This window comes from Brassica rapa, chromosome A04, assembly GCF_000309985.2.
Source record: "Brassica rapa cultivar Chiifu-401-42 chromosome A04, CAAS_Brap_v3.01, whole genome shotgun sequence".
In the NCBI taxonomy this organism is placed as follows: domain Eukaryota; kingdom Viridiplantae; phylum Streptophyta; class Magnoliopsida; order Brassicales; family Brassicaceae; genus Brassica; species Brassica rapa.
This window is the reverse complement of record NC_024798.2, coordinates 5788908-5806051: the sequence shown is the minus strand read 5'-3', so window position 1 is coordinate 5806051 and position 17144 is coordinate 5788908. Positions and strand designations below refer to the sequence as shown.

General features: G+C 29.5%; 2 protein-coding genes and 2 long non-coding RNA genes across 4 annotated transcripts; 2 read left to right on the top strand and 2 right to left on the bottom strand.

Annotated features, from left to right (window-relative positions):
- Positions 1-1255: 1255 nt before the first annotated feature.
- Positions 1256-2890, top strand: LOC103863588 (chaperone protein dnaJ 20, chloroplastic). Its single transcript, XM_009141335.3, has 2 exons — positions 1256-1902; positions 2557-2890. The coding sequence occupies exons 1-2, from the start codon at positions 1453-1455 to the stop codon at positions 2707-2709; spliced, it is 603 nt and encodes a 200-aa protein (XP_009139583.1). The 5' UTR covers positions 1256-1452; the 3' UTR covers positions 2710-2890.
- Positions 2891-3139: 249 nt separating this feature from the next.
- On the bottom strand, positions 3140-11241 carry LOC103863589 (protein ECERIFERUM 26). Its single transcript, XM_009141336.3, has 2 exons — positions 10669-11241; positions 3140-4168 (listed from the first exon to the last, which is right to left on the bottom strand). Exons 1-2 carry the CDS (start codon positions 11101-11103, stop codon positions 3323-3325), a joined length of 1281 nt encoding a protein of 426 aa, XP_009139584.1. The 5' UTR covers positions 11104-11241; the 3' UTR covers positions 3140-3322.
- On the top strand, positions 3950-5542 carry LOC108871729. The gene is made up of 2 exons (XR_001958395.2): positions 3950-4191; positions 4341-5542. It is a non-coding gene; the product is annotated as an uncharacterized LOC108871729 (long non-coding RNA).
- On the bottom strand, positions 7176-10662 carry LOC117133767. The gene is made up of 2 exons (XR_004457782.1): positions 8983-10662; positions 7176-7613 (listed from the first exon to the last, which is right to left on the bottom strand). It is a non-coding gene; the product is annotated as an uncharacterized LOC117133767 (long non-coding RNA).
- Positions 11242-17144: the final 5903 nt, after the last annotated feature.

Sequence of the window (17144 nt, the reverse complement as noted above, 5' to 3'; positions counted from 1 at the left end):
ACACGGTGTCACTCACAAGTAGAAACGTAAGGTACAACTAAGAATGACGCTGAGAAGAAACTGTTTAACCACATGACTTCCGATGACATGATGATAAATGAGCAGAAGCTCCACATCGTTTCAAACAAGCTAGATATTCTCTACAAAAATACATAATATAGAACCGGGGCCATGGAGAGAACCAAACCTTTGCAACGATTCAAGGATGAGCAAAACTCCATATTTAGACAACTTCACGCAGGGCCGTGTTTTAGCATGTGCAAGTGGAGCGGTCGAACAGGGTCCAAAATTTTAGAGGATCCATAATTTTTATTTATTTGAGTAATAGTTATAAATTTAAAATCATATATTTATTAAAAAATCAGATAGCTATATTTAAATTTAATTTTCGTATTTATTAACCAATAAATATAAATTACAAATTTAATTTTGTTTACATAACCAACAAAATGCAATAAGTTAGGAAAAATTAACATTTATATCAATTAATATATTTTGGAATGTAAAAAATAGTTGTTGGTGTTTGATTTAATATTCAATGTAAATTTAGAAAGTTAATATTCTAATTTGATTATATTTAGGAAATTATTATTAATTAGTTATTATAAATAAAGAGAGAAATATATAATTTTCATCAACTTTTACAAAAAATAGTAAACACAAAGAAGAATAACTAGTCTAAGCTTTTATCGAGTAGAAAAATGAAGAGTTTCCAACTTCTTGTTTAATCAAATCAAGAGTCTACGGCTTTTGGTCTAACCACTATCTATCTTCTATTGCTTTATTAGGTTTTTTTAATAGATTATAACTCATGATTGTAGATACAAAAATAAATCAAAACAAAAAGAAAACTGAAATATTCATAGTCTTAAAAAGGTGTTTTTCATAAGGTTTTAATTATAAAACCAAAAGATATTAGTATAATATATTATAATAATATTTTGCCAAAAAACATAAATTATTTCAGATTAATAAAAAGTGCCTTATTTTTTTTTGAACTGGGTTTCTTTAGAGTTTGAGACGGCTCTGACTTCACGCCAAAGTAGACTAGACAAACCGCAAACCAACGGCCTTAGAAACCAGATAATCACATATGTTAGTTCGATTGACCAATACTGCTTATTTTAAGCTTATTTCCTTTAGATTCTTATTAGTGTGCACAGAGTTAGAGCTTTTTTTTTTCATTCTTTTTGCCATCTTAGGAACTATTTTCCAAGTACAGAATACAAAAGGGAAATATTCCTTCTGGAATTTTCAGTCGCAAAAATACGGCTGTTTTTTATTATTATAAAATGACAGAAGTGCCCCTCTATTTCATATACCTCTTCAACACTGTTTCATCTACCTCTTCCTCTCGTCACTTCTCACTATTTCTACATTAGACTCCACAACCGAACATCACCAAAAGTCAACAAACCCAAAAACAAAAACATTAAACCTCAAATCGAAACAATGAGATGTTACAAAGGATCATCCATTCTCGCCACCGGTCATCACCCATTTGTCTATAAACGACCAATCTCCTCTCTACCCGCTTCTTTCCCTTCTACTACCCTCTCTTACCCAACCCGAAACCGTTTCTTATCAACCGGGATCCAAGCCCGTCTCATTCACGACGACCCAGTAAAGCAATCGGAGGATCTGAGCTTCTACGATCTCCTCGGCGTCACCGAATCTGTTAGTCTCCCTGAAATCAAACAGGCGTACAAACAGCTTGCTCGAAAGTATCATCCCGATGTATCGCCGCCGGATCGGGTCGAGGAATACACAGATCGGTTTATTAGGGTTCAAGAAGCTTACGAGACTCTCTCGGATCCTAGCCGGAGAGTTCTCTACGACAGAGATTTGTCTATGGGATTCTCATTTTCGTTCTCAGGACGACGCCGGAATCGATACCATGAGGTATATCCATATTCACATCCTTCTTATTCGTCTACGTTATGCCCAGAATCTTAACCGGTTTCGGTTATTTTGCTTATTTTCGTGATAAACCCGAAAGGAAATTAAAAAATTCAGGACCAGTGTTTGGCTGTATGGTTTAAAAATTTTAAGAGAAGACAATAATAATTTAGTTATGTCACACTCAGAAATTTATCCAAGCGATGTTGATATTATTGATTATGATATTTTGTCCATATATGGACAATTGAGTATTATCCTCAGAATTTTTTTCAAAAAAAAATTATTTTCCAATATGTAAGAGATTTTCGTTCATAATATTTCAATAAATTTCTCAAACGAATAATATATTTTCATAAACTATAATAGTTATATAATTAAATTAAATATTGTTTATCTTTGTCGCCAGAATTGACCCTTTGATTTGTGTTATGGTCCTAAAATATAGACCCATTTATTGTTAGATGAAAAAGACCCTAGAATAGAGAATGTTTACATTCCAACTTGCTAACTCTTATTGACCCTATACGACTCTTTAGAATTCATTAATTCAATTATTTATTTTATAATCATGTTTCTAAAATGCCGAACCTAACCAAACCATTTGTAATAAATCCAGAATTGGTCTGAGTTTTTGGTGATTGTTTGTGTAAGCAGGAAGTGGTGGAAGAGAAGAGTGAGTGGAAGAAAAAATGGCAAACTCAGCTCTCAGGGCTAAAGAAAAGAAGCAATCAAAGAGACAACAACTCAATGTCTTGGGCTGCTAGAATGCGCCGTCAACATCACACGTCTGAAGATGCTTCTGCTTAACCCACAACCACCATATCTCGCCTCCTTAATTTATAGGTTTTTAAATGGTTGGTGTGTGATACAGAAAGCATAGCATAATTAACTACAAATCTGTATACATGTATATATAATCCTTTTGTGTGCCTATAACAATCTGCCAGCACATCATAAACCCTAATCACTAAATAAGTTTCTTTTGATTGAGTAGGACACAAACAAAACAAAGGGTTCGACCGTTGATAGAAAAGAAACAGTGGTGTGGTTGGAGATTTTGAGACGGTAAAAAATATAGCGGTACAGTTAAAAATCGTATTAAAAAGTATGTTCAGATTTCGTTCCAAACTTACAATCAAAACTTTATTACATCCAATTTTACGAGTGAAACTAATTAGTACTGTAATGTACCTTGTAACTTTGTAAGTTGTAACGCTAACTTCGTGTACCATACGAATGATTATTTAATTTAATTATATAACAATTTTATAACAACGTTACAACGACGCTTAACGGAGGATTTAGCACCAGAAATAAGGTTTAACAGATAATGCAGCAGCACATAAAGCTTAAACCACGAAAGGAAAACAAAAACAACATTTCATCTTTTCATGTTTACTTATGACTTAGCCGTTGATTCTCACGGCGCGATCAAACCACATTTCTTGAATTCCGATTTTACCCTCTCCATCTCCTCCTCCGGCAACGTCATCGTCACAACCCTCTCCTCCGATTTCGCCGCCGCGTAAACAACTACCAATCCCTCCTCCCCTATCCCCTCAACATTATAGTACACTGATTCCGGCGACTTCCCCATCACTTTGGCCTCATACAAATCGACTTCACTCAAATCCATAAACGTCAACTTCGCTCCGTAAACAATAAAATCCAAACTCCCATCACAGCTCTCTCCGATCTCATCGATTCCACATCTCTCGTCCGTCGCTCTCTCCATACATCTCACTAACTCTTCCACAGTCGCTTCAGCCACCGGAAAATCCACGTGTACGGAGCTTATCATCTGACTGTTTCGAATCGATCTGATAGGTTTAAGATCGTTCGGATCCTTTCTGATGATCGTAACAGTTAAAGGCTCTGGATCTTCCCTAACCTTAGCTATGCTTTTCCATATGATTGCGGCGAGAGCCTCGAACACCGGAATCTGATCATCTCCGTTCGCCGGAAAATGTGGTGACATCTGGTCGGCGGCGGTGAGGTTGAAACAGCAACTCGCCATTTTCTTGTTGTTTGGAGTGATCCAGAGATCTCCAACCGGGTCAACCTGTTTTATTGATTCCGGGTCCTTAACCGTTGGATTTGGATTCTGAAACCTTCTGTCTATAATAGAAGTTTCCGGGGCATAGATTTTTTCCCCTGAAAGGACCTTCACCCATAAGTTGAAGGCATAGAATAAAGAGAATGAATCTCCCATGATGTTGGCCCAGCTCATGCCCAAAGCTAATCCTCTGCACTTAAACCGGGTCATCTGCGGATACAAACCGAGATAAGGTAGTGGTTATTCTGTTTTTGATTTTATAAAATGTTCAAGATTTTGGGGGAAATACTCTGTTTTTTTTTATTACTGATAAATTCATTCGTGAATACAAATTTTTTTATTTTTTTCTGATAATTTTGGTGTGATTCCAAACGTTTTCTAGGTCCAAAGACTAATCACTAAGAGGTTCGTAAAAATTCAGGTTTTCTTGCCACTTAACACGTCCATGAATTACCAAAGAAAATTGAACCCTGGGTAGAAGCTCTTGCTGGAATCCTTTTACCACTATGCCAAGACCACTTGGTTCAAATTTGGTATTTAACCAAACCGCATCTTTATCTATTCACACTCTGTAACCCCATGGGGGAATCTCACTCTTTTCTATTTATTCCTAAATGTATGTAATAAAATCACTTGCTTTGCCTTTGATTCGTGGTCTATTTGGCAAACCATTTGCAAAAGCATTATACTCTTTATTATTTAATCAACAGTTTTTTTTTAAGAAAGGTTATTTACATAACTATCAATGATTGCAAAAATCTAATCAGACCTATCAATTACATAGTGTGTTGAAACCAGTGCCGGTCCGGACTTTTCCGGCTCCTAAAGCGGACTATAAAAATGTTGCTCTTTTATCCTAACTAAATTTACCATATGATAATTATAAAATTATAATCAGTAAATATTACTCCTTAGAACTTAGGTTATTTTAAAAAAAAACCAATAAATACAAAAAACATCAAAACATTATTTGCAGCTCATCTTCTTTGTTTTCATTTTCTATTTTCAGTTCACTTGGTTGATTTCTACGTCTATTTTTAGTAGCATTTTCTACAAATCTAAGAAAACAAAAAGAACAAAAAGTATAATATATAGATAGAGCAAAACATATACTAGTAACATATGCTAACATCAACTCTACAATTTTTATGTTTTCACAAAGTTTCAGAAAATGTTAAACCCCTATGATAGATTTTAGTTTTGTGAATTTAAAAAGTCCCTAACAAAATTACAAAAACTGGAAAAGGGCTTACATGAAATTCCTATAGAGCTATTCTGACAAAGATCAGTTACTATGAAAAGTGGAACATGAGCAATTGGTAGTTAAATTTTTTTTATAATATCCCTTATCCATACATATTCTACCAAACCGAAAGAATGAAAAAAAAATGGAGAAAGTAAGTACTAAATTTTAATAAAATAAAAGAAATCAAATCATTTGTATATACATAATAAAAGAAACTAGGGTTGTTGGAGCATGAACCCAAATCATCCGTATATCTTTATAAGTTGTTATTTTTGAAAAAAAAAAAAAAAATTATTATTATCAAAAAGAAGGGAGGTGAGAATCGAACTTATTACCCGTATGTTAAAAAGGGAAGCTTACAGACACTAGACTAAAGTGCAACATACAAAAGTGGGCGCCCCTAAAACATATATTGTTTGTGGCGCCCAAAACCCTGGCTTTACGGGCTTTAGCCCAGGGCCGGCACTGGTTGAAACCATCGTTGCATCATTCCTCCCAATTTGTGATCGAACCGATACCGCAAGGATAGTATTTTTATTTAATCAACAATTATTAAAAATATATGTTGAAAAGTATTTATAACATATAATTACTTTCCAAATAATAGTTGTTCAATGCTTTCATACAGAACTTTTGGTATACTATTTACATTTGTTGTAAAGCCCTTTTTCAAAAAAAAAATATTTACATTTGCAATATATATTAGTTAAAAAAAATTATATACAATTAGTTTATTTTATTTAATAATATCAAATTTTGTGTTTATATCCAAAAGTAACTTTTATATTTTAAAAACAAAAATTTTAAAATAATATTTCACATTTATAATTTAATTGAATATATCTAATTAAATACGATTAATTATCTTAAATAACAAAAATATGATGTAAATGTATTTATATTATTTAAATAACTTATATATCAGTAAAAGTTACTGATCTATCACCGTTCGTTTAGCGCCTATCGCTTTTTTGAACATTATAAAAACAAAAGAGCTCAATTATTTTCTTGCTTTGTTCTTTTAATTTTAGTTATGCAGTTTTTCAAAAATATATAATGAAAACATAAAAGTAAGAGATATATTGAGATACAAGTTTGGTAATAGACCCTTTGAGATACTCTCAAGAAATTCACAAGCCATCTGTCAATTTATAAGTGGATTTTTCCTTTTCAAAATTTTTAAATTTATTTAATTATAAAAACAATATTAAAGTAGTATTATTTATTTTATATACTCAATCTTCTCTATTAAAAGAGAAGTACCATTTTTATCTACTATTTAGAAGTCTATTAGGACCATTTCATTAATCACATAATATGACATAATAATTAATAAGAATATTAATAATAAATTAATTTTAACTATAGATTTGAATTTTATTTTCAGTTATAACAAAATCTGTTGAGAAAAATCTAACAAAATCCTACTAAATTTTTAAATAATTTTTATTAAATATTGCATTAATTAATTTCGTAATTAAGTAATATAATGCTTTCATTTAAATAAATTATTATCTACCACTAAAACGGGTTCAAATTTATTAATCATGTCAGATTTGTTTTATACAAATGAAGTTATTAACATATGTTAAAAATTTATTTCTACAGCTATATATTTTCAAAAATCATATGTTGAAGAATATTTTTTATTTGATTATTTCAAATTATGAAAATTCAAAAACGTAATAAAAAAGGTAAAATGTATAAAACAAACCCCTATATTAATAAAGTAATAAGAAACCTAAACAATAAAATTAATGAGTTATAAAATACATAACACTAAGATATAAATTGTATATTTAAATTTATATAATAATATCAAAATTAAATATTTATAAAATGAAAATATACCCGCACGATGTACGGGATAAACTCTAGTTTGGAGTTATAATAGCTCTTAAGCCTTGATTGTTAGAATTGATGATAAAGCAATAATATCAAAACATTATAGACTGTTGTAAAAGCTGTGTGCTTTTACTAATATACTCCGTATAGATAGCTTTTTTAAACATGGATTTTTATAAACATTTATTGCTTTTCAGCAAAAAAAATTTTTTTTAGCAATTTTTACAGATTATATTTAAGATCAAATGATTTTAGTAGCCTACGATTTTTAAAACAATGGAAAAAAAAAGTCAGCTTAAACCCGGGTCTGAACCCGCAATATATTTGTCTGAAATGTCTTCGAGTTTTTTATTAAATACGGCCCTTAATGTGGCAGTGTCTTTTAATGCAAGTTATTGGTACGGTTAGATCTTTCGTGTATTAAATTCTTCTGATGACAGGGCATATAACATTAAATGTTTCTATCTTTTAGTATCTGTTTTTCTCGATTAGGGCATATGGTCAGAAAGGAACATCAAACCCAAGATAGAGTAGAATTTTCTTAATTCTAGTCCTGTTTACCTACTAATCCCTTATATATTAAAAGAGAAGCATTGTAATAAATGCATTCACACTATAACGGACACGTGTCAGATTCACAGTGATTTGATAATAAATATGCTAACGCGTTCACACTATATTCATAAATGTGTTCACACTATGTATTTTGCGTTTTTAAATATAAAACTCACATACATTGTTCCAATAAAACTCTGGATTTTTCGGTTCAAATAAAAATAGATAACGAATCAAAAGCCAAACTATATATATATATATATATATATTACTTTTATTGTTTACAGATAAAGTTGAGCAAAATATTCATAAATTTTGATTCGAATCGTTATCCGTTTTGATTTGAACCAAATAATTTGGATATCTGTAACTCTACGAAACAAATCAAATACTAAAATTCAATGACCAAACAAAAAGCAAATCACAAATACCAATAATTTTAGGAACATATATCTAATTTGATCTGCTATATGAATATATATACACATATGTAAAGAATTATATATATATACATATATATATATATGTTATGAATTAAATTAAATATATTAGGTACTAAAATTTAAAAAGTTAAATAATGTTTTATTTTTGTAATAAAATGTTATTATTAAAATTTTCAATTATTTTAAAATTTTATTTTATTTACGGATCAAGTCGATATTCTTTAAAATTCTAAAACATTTCAGATATCCGAGTCACCGAATATCTAGGTGGCTAAAGATTGAATCGGCACGAATGCTTCCAAATACCTATATATTCGATTTGGCCTCACCCCTATTTACGGATACAATTTTATTTCTTTATATGAAAAATGACTAATGTCAAAGCCTTTTTTATTTTAATTGAAATTTAATTTTATTATTTTGAACAAAAATGTCATTTCATATTAATTAACAATATCTTTATATATTTGTCAACTATTTTTATATACTTTTTACATACACATACAACAACTGAAATATCTAATTCTTTTGAAAATTGATATATTTTTTCTTATTGCTTCTTTCACTACCGACAAATTGTAGTAAAATGATTTGTCTTAATAATTTTCTTTTCTTTTTCATTAAATATTATCTGTTTAGAAACTATAATATGAAACTATTGGTTCGACATGACAACTATCTAAAATGCATAACATGAAAATAAACAAATAATATTAATTTTTGGTTTTTACCGGAAAAAAACAAAAAAAAATCAAACATTTTAACCGAATAAACTAAAATGAATATTAATTTAAAATAATAGTTATATTTTAGAAGATTAAAAACCAAAAAAAAACTTAAAACCGAACCAATATCCAGATTAAACAGATTTAATGTCTTTTTATTAAAAATATCGAAACTAATAATCACATCCCGCGCAAGGCGCGGGTTATTACCTAGTTGCCTTTGTTAATAAACCCACCCAAATCTGTAGCATGGTGTGTCTCTTTTTCTGCTAAGAACATTTAAATATTGTCCAAATTTTTTTTGTGTAATTTAAGATGGTTGTTGTTGTTGTTGTTGTTGTTTTTGATGTATTTTTCGTACAATTTTTTCTTGTTCATATCGAATATATTCACGAGTATTAATATCATTGAAAAGAAATTAGTCTCTTAGTAATATTTTATGTTTCTCATTTACTTTCTTGTTCCGATCTAATGTATTTACAAGTATCAATATCATCCGATTTCAACAAATTTTAGCTCGTAATCTACAAAGTAAAAATGAGGAGAGCCATTTTAATTTTGATATACACTAATAGATCATATATGCATTACGAAAATCATTTTATAGAATAATATGGTATTTTGTTTGAAGTTCAATATTAATTAAGTTATTTTTATTTAAATTTTTATAGTTTAATAGAATATTTTATTAGTTAATATTGTTGTAATATGATTATATATCTACTAATTATTTACAATATAAGGACCATATTATAAAATATAAATAGTTTTGAAGTTGAGTTTGAAGTTTTGCTTTTGGAGAAGAATACCTTTAAACTTCAAATATAGAGTTTTGGAAACTTCAAAATAGAGTTTCTTTTTGGAGATGCTCTAAATAATATGTAGTGTTCCTTTTTTACACTATTCAAATTAAATTTTAGGAGAACAAACCATTTCATATATTTCACATAAAAAATCAAGATGCACTGCCAAAAACCATGTCAATATATGTAGTACATATAGAGAATGCAGTATTTCCGATATATTTTATAAGAATATGGGCAATCTTCTCCAAATCTTGTAATTATGTGTTACGTTTTACAAGTTCATCAATTCACGAAAATCATAACAAAAATATTTCAATAACCTTAATTTGAAGGGCAGTTCTCATAAATAGACCATTTTCAAGTTTTTTGTCACAAAAATAGATCACAAGAAGGAAAATAACTAAAATGTTTCATTTAATAGGTAAAAGAACACTAATACCCTATATATATAAAAAATAAAAAAATATAATTCTTTTTATAGTTTTAGATTATATGTTTTCAAATTCGAACTTTTTTATAAATTTTTTTTTGAATCTTTTTTTAAATTTTTTTTTTCAAATTTTCCTTTTGTAATTCGAAAATACTTTTTGAAACTATTTTTAAAATTTTTATTTTCAATTTTTAATATGTATTTTCTATTTTATAAAATTTTAAATCTCAAACCCAAATCCCCACCCCTTAGCTCTAAACCCTAAGGTTTGGATTAGTTAACCTTAAGTGTATATTTATCTCTTTAATGAAATATTTTGGTCATTTTGATTTTTAGAGTCTATATTTGTGATAGAAATTTTTTTAGTGCTATCCTAGGGTATTTCTCTAATTTGAAAGTTGTTTTCTTTTGTCAACTTGTAGAGAGTATCATATTTTGTAAAGTATCATATATTGCATAATACAATATCATAACTGTTATAGGCCTTTTTGCATAGTTATATATATATATCTTAATAATACATACATAAATGGAGAGAGGGAGCAATAATGCGATATATTGGTGCATGTTTAACTAAATCAATATGGCAGACTAAAGAAGAGAACATTGTTTTTTTTTTCTTTTAATAAAATTGGAATAAAATTGTTGTTGTCAAATTACCTGAACATAGATCAGAGGAGAGAAAGGCAACTCCGGTCCAACAGGTTGATGGTAAACCAAAAACTCATCAACTGACCGGTCCGGTTTACTAAGCCACTCTTCCACTGTGAAATTGCATTCACCTTCGACGAAACGCGCACCACAGTCGTTGCATTTGATATACGGACGCCCCGAGTCTCTCCGCCATAACCTTCCTGTGGTCCATGCGATCTGGTCGAACAGCTTGAACATAGCCTCCTTCACGTGTGTCACGCTCAAGTCACTAGCCAACTCGGGCGAGTAAATGTAAGCTGCCTTGAGATAGTGGAGCTTCATAGCAAGATCTAAACCGGTTGGTTCATGGATCGCACCAGTTTCTGTCGCTCTGGTTGCACCCACCGTCGATAACCTCATGTTGTATATCGGACCCTGACCCTTTTCTTGAGATCGACCCATGATGCTCAGTTGAGTTAAGCTGATTCTATCTTTGATCTTGAACTAACTACTCGATGTATGTATACATTTCTCTCTCTTCGTGCTGTGTAATATATATAGTATAGGTGATGGATCTGATGAGACTATTGTGTATATGTATATAGAGCAGAGACGCTTGATGGTGGTAAGTTAGGGGTGTTCAATCCGGATATCGGTTCGGTTTCGGTTCAGTTTTTTTTGGCTTTCGGTATTTCGGTTAGTAAAATATAACTACCATTCTAAAATCCATATTTACTTCGGTTCGGTTCGGTTTATATACCGTCGGTTTTCAGTATATTCGGTTTTATACCAAAAAACATAATTATTTTGTTTGAGATCATATTATATGAATTTTAGAGTCATATTGTCAACACAGTCATTTATTAAAAATATATTACATGTTCAAATAAATGAACAAAAAAGTAAAAATGCTTCTACCATCAAATAAAATAATCAAATATATAACTAAAATCAAAGCTTGAAATTTTGAAAATAAAAATATGAAACAAAATAGAAACATGAAAGAATTTTTTTTTCACTCTTCCATATTTAGTGTTCATTAAAGTCATGCTTTTTCAATTGAAAATTTTTCATTAATTATTATCCATCAAATTTATAATCTTCATATTAATTTAGTGAAGACTAAAATAAATCAAAAAGATCAAAAAAGACTTAGAAAATAAGATGTATGAATTGCGATGTATTGTTATTTAGTTATAGTTCAAGTGTTTTACAAATTTAAGTTTTTTATTACTATAAAATTATGGTAATAGTTATTAACACAAATTTAACTTATGTAACAAATAGATTTTCATGTATTGTTATAAAATAGATACATATTTACATGTTTCTACTTTTAATCGGTTTTGTTCGGTTTATTCGGTTTAATCGGTTATATACCAAACCATATCCAAATCCTACGGTTTTTATAAAATTATATCCATTCGGTTTATATGGTATATACCAAAACCAAACCATATTATCTATTTCGGTTCGGTTCGGTTCGGTACGGTTCGGTTTTACCATATTGAACAGCCCTAGTTATAATGTTACACGTAGGTGAAACCCTTAACTTTCTTTTTCCTGATAAGTTGATGTCCTAAGTAGAGACATATCGAGAATACTTTTAGCTGAAAGTATTATCATGGGAATTGAGTTAGTTGGAAGCAATATTGCGAGGTTTGAATTAATTGGAGAATATTATCTTGGTCTTTGAGTTAATTACTTAAAGAAAATAAAACTTTAGGCTCGAAAAGTAACATACGGTATGAATAGTAATAAAAACATATACTCCCTCTGTTTTTTAATGTAGGTAGTTTTAAATAAATGCATAAATATTAAGAAAGTTATTAATTTTTTCCAAAAGTCACATTTTGATATATAAATTAGGTTTAGTTAAACCAATCATAAATAAGTATATATTATTTGATTGGTAACATTATACCCAATAAAAATAAAAGTTACTTAAAATTATAAAAATTAATTATATTTTGAAACAAACAAATTTTACTTAAACTACTTACAATAAAAAACAGAGGGAGTAGATAATAAAAACATTTCGAATTTGTTACAAAATAATTGTTGTTTTCGACTTTCAAAGCAAAATTTATTAGTTTTATTCAGAAAATTATTTTTTTATTAGTTGAAATATGGTTAGATGTATAGGTAATTGTGTTTTTATATATAAAAATATAAAAAATTAATTATTTTCTTAATCTGTGTGCACAAACTCAAAACGACACTTAATATGAAACAAATGAAATAATAGATAAGGATATGTTTCATATTCTAATATATTGATATATATTCTAATATTGACCATTGGATTAGGTCAAACTTCTAGATCTTCCAATAGTGTTAAAACTTTTTTTTTTAAACTGAAAGATTATAAGGATGTCAGTCCTTTTTGACCCAATTTGGCATATTTTTCTCAAAATTATCGGCTTTGAATGGTGAGTGCCCCTTTTCTGTTTCGTGTTAATATCGGTGAGTGACTCCTGTTAATTTTAACGAAATATTTCCAAGATTGGTATAAATTGTTGTATGGCAGCTGTTTCCAAGATTGGTAATAAATTGTTGTATGGCAGCTCGATTGTAGTGAGATATGGTTGAAACACTGAAATTCAAATAAACTGTTAGAATAATTGCTTCATTAATGGATATGTTTTGTGGCTTATATGCGTTGGGCCCTCTGCGAGCAATGGACATTTGTTTCTGATAAAATTGGTTCGAAGAGTAGTTCTATCATTTATTCGCCGTCGTCGTGTCTAATTATTAAACCCTAGACTGGCTGGCCACCGCAAAATCAAGGGAAGTAAATCAGCCAAGTGTCCAACCACGAAACGACAAAAAGTTTATAGATATAGGCTATGTTCGGAAACTCTTTAGGCACTCCGCGTGCAGCACACCCGGGTTTAGAGATTTATTTAAAAAGCGAAAAAAACTCGAAGAGTATGCAGAGAGAAATTTTTTGTATGTTTATACATATACTACTTTATTTTTATGTATAATACAAAATACTTATGTATAATACATCTTTATGTATAAAATATCTTTGGTATTAAAATTATAAATTTTTAAATACATACCAAATTAGATCACAAATATAATTATATCTATTACAATTCAAATCTAGTAATATAGAATATAAAAATAACTCATATTTCTTGTAAAAAAAGTTTTAATGGCAAATTCTAAGCAATCATTATTTTTTAAGAAAAAAAAAACCATTTGTCATTTCCTTTTTAAACAGAAAAATATATACAAGTTGCTATACATATAAACCATCGAAAGCCCACCATGCCAACAACACTCACTTACAAAACTATTAAAAAGAGCCGACCAGATATTAAATGAAAGACACAAGTAACTTCTAAAACATCCAACATCACATGGAGGAAGTAATAGACGTTCGCAAACACTATAAATAAGCATGATCTCCCTCTCAGTTAAAATAATTCAGGTATAAGTTAAGTCCGGGACCACTTTGTTTGGGCCTAACTTCTTATAATTTTAAAATTAGTCGGTAATTAATCCGATTAACAGTGTCTAATTTGATAAAGCGGCCGATTATTAATTTGCCGATTTTTCATAGCGAATTGGACTAAATCGAAACGCTTGGCCTCCGAGTAGCGTTTTGACGGGTGCGTTTACGGCTACTCGGCCGCGTTTTTGAACGAAGGATCTAGGCGTGAAGTTTACTACACTAACAAAATCAATCTGACGATTGATTTTCAAAACGTTAAAACATCAGAGAAGATAAATACACCTTAAAACTTGCTTAGATGGTTTCCCAAATAAACGCCTAACAAATATTCTCTATGTTTCAGAAAGTGCATCGTTTTGGAGTTTTATTATAATTTTACAAAGAATGTCATTTTATATATATTTAATGCAAAATTTAGATGAAAATTCAGTTTTATTCCTACTATTTTTTAATGCTAATTTATTAAGACACTAGGTAGTAATCTGCGCTGTGCGTGGAGTGAAATAGTTTATTAATTATTTATCGTATGCTGTATTAAAAGATTTGTTATATATCTTTTTCTAAGGATGGACATTCATGTATCCATTCGGATTCAGTTGATCATTGCGGGTTCGGTTCAGATTCAAGTTCGGATACCCATTTTAGTTACGTATTTTTTTAAAATAAAAATACAAATATACTTAAATTCTCAAAATCCAAAAATAAAATAATATAAAACATAAAAATTTGAATAATTTGAGACTAAATATTTAAATTTACATAAAAATAGTTCAATTTAAACAGTTTGATGGAGAATAAAAAACTATTTTCAGTATTTTGAACATTTATGTTATTTTAGATATTTACGTGTGACTATGATGATAATTTTTAGATATTTTCATATTTTTGAATATCTAATATATATAAAATTTAAATTAGTAATTAACATTTTGGGATCAGATTTGGATCTGGTTATCTCGATATTAAACTTTTAGATCCATATGAGTACTAAATTAATTTTAGTTTATGTTTAGTATTACTTTCAAATCTAGTTTGGTTCTTCTGATCCATATATTTTACCCAGACTTACTTTCTTCTAATAATATAAAGAAAAAAAAATTTGGACTTATTTAACATACATAACTATTTGACCATACTTTAAGAATACCAATAGAAACAGTTGGACGTCGTGTCAATATTGTTGGGCATTGCAAAATTGACGTAGTCTATAACTAATAACATGTATGTTTATAAAAAAAATCTTGGTAAATATAATAAATATAGGATACAATCGAGTGAAAAATGTAAGAGTTGCGTAGAAAATAATTTGATCTCTTCAGTCGGCACCTGAATTATGTTTTTCAATCGATTTCATGAATTTTTTTTCAATTAAAGCTTTTATGATTTCTATTTTTTCTAGCAATCTGATTATGTTTCTAATTCTTTGTATGATATGAAAAATTCATAAAAAAAAAGTAATATTTGGCTTAACTAAAGATCCGGCTCTGTGTGATATGTTTTTTTACCTCAATTTTCTTAATTCATAACCAATTACAATTATTTATTGTCTTTGTGTACAGAAACCTCAACCATGAATAAGTTCGGCAAGATACAGAACTTTCAATTTTTAAAAACATTCTCATTCCGACATTTTAGTTGGTGCGAATCTTAATGATTTTGTAACTTTTTTCTTTCAAAATGATATTATTCAGAAATTGTTCAGAGAATTTCAGTACAGAGAGAATTTCGGTTCACTAATACAAATGTTAAAAATGCATGAACAAAAATGAGCTGATAAAAAAAAATTAGTGTGAACACATTAAGTTATCTTTGGTGAAGTTTTCAGTCGATGTGATCCTGCCACGTGTCTAATATAGTGTGAATGCATTAAATGACAATGTTTTTCTTTTAATATATAGGAGATTACAATTATGAGAAATATTACATAGACGATTAGACAACCGATAATACTACCTGCCTTATGAGGATATACGCATAACTGCATCCCCTGAGCCGTCTTATGAAGATTCACGCCTAACCAGATTTACTTGCACCATGTTGAATATCTCTTGTAAGCCTCTCTTCTGTAGTCTGCGTAATATAGATAGATAAATCGAGTTCTCTGAGAATTGAAACCTGGACCTCATATAATGTACAATCTGCAAAAAATTGCATACACTAAGATTCGAACCTCATACCTAGATATAGAAGCCTTTACACCTTAACCACTAGGATACAATGCTTTTAAAATCTCTACTATTTTAATATATTAATTAGAAATAGATTATTTAATGTGTGAATAAAGATAAAATATTTTTTTAATGCACATAAAAAGTTCATAAATGACACTTTTGATAATACATATGTAACATATATTGAGTAATAATTTTAAAATATTATTTTAAAGAAAAATACATGTTAATCAATTTCAACCTCCATAACCTTTAAATTGAAAAGCCCAATGTATAGCTTTTTATCGATACGACTATTCTATTACTCAAATTTGAAGTGGTCTGGGAAATCAGACCGGAACAAAACAACCAGTGTAATACAAATCCATGTGAAAGAATCTTACTATCTTAGTTAATGAATCAAACAATATATTTTTAGAACGAGGAATAAAAACAATCGAGAAAACAAAGAATCTATTCTTCAGTCTTAACAATTCCTTCATTACAGTGTAAAAGTTCGGCCATGTCCTAGATCTTGAATCATCCAGATTAAATCCTTACAATCAGTGTCAAAACCCTGACACGTCGATAAATTTATTAATCTTATCGGCCCAGCTATGTAACTGCTAATTCTTAGTCTGAAAACATTGGTTTTGCTTATGTAACATAATTTGGTAACCATTTGGCTCACGTGGATAGTTGTTAAATCTTTTAGAGGTCATAAATTTGAGGTATTAGTGATATGTTGATGGGACACCTAGCATGACATGGATCCAAGGTCTTCCAAGGATGATGTTGTAGATATTATGGGAATCAATAGTCGTGAATTTGGCATCCATCATAAGTCCGTCGACATAGGTCGAAGGTCTCACAGTTCCAACAGATTA

Coding starts and splice junctions, on each gene's coding strand:
- LOC103863588 (XM_009141335.3), top strand. CDS start 1,453: ATGAGATGTTACAAAGGATCATCCATTCTCGCCACCGGTCATCACCCA. Junction 1,903..2,556: donor GCCGGAATCGATACCATGAG/GTATATCCATAT, acceptor TTGTGTAAGCAG/GAAGTGGTGGAAGAGAAGAG.
- LOC103863589 (XM_009141336.3), bottom strand. CDS start 11,103: ATGGGTCGATCTCAAGAAAAGGGTCAGGGTCCGATATACAACATGAGG. Junction 4,169..10,668: donor CTCCTCTGATCTATGTTCAG/GTAATTTGACAA, acceptor TTGTATCCGCAG/ATGACCCGGTTTAAGTGCAG.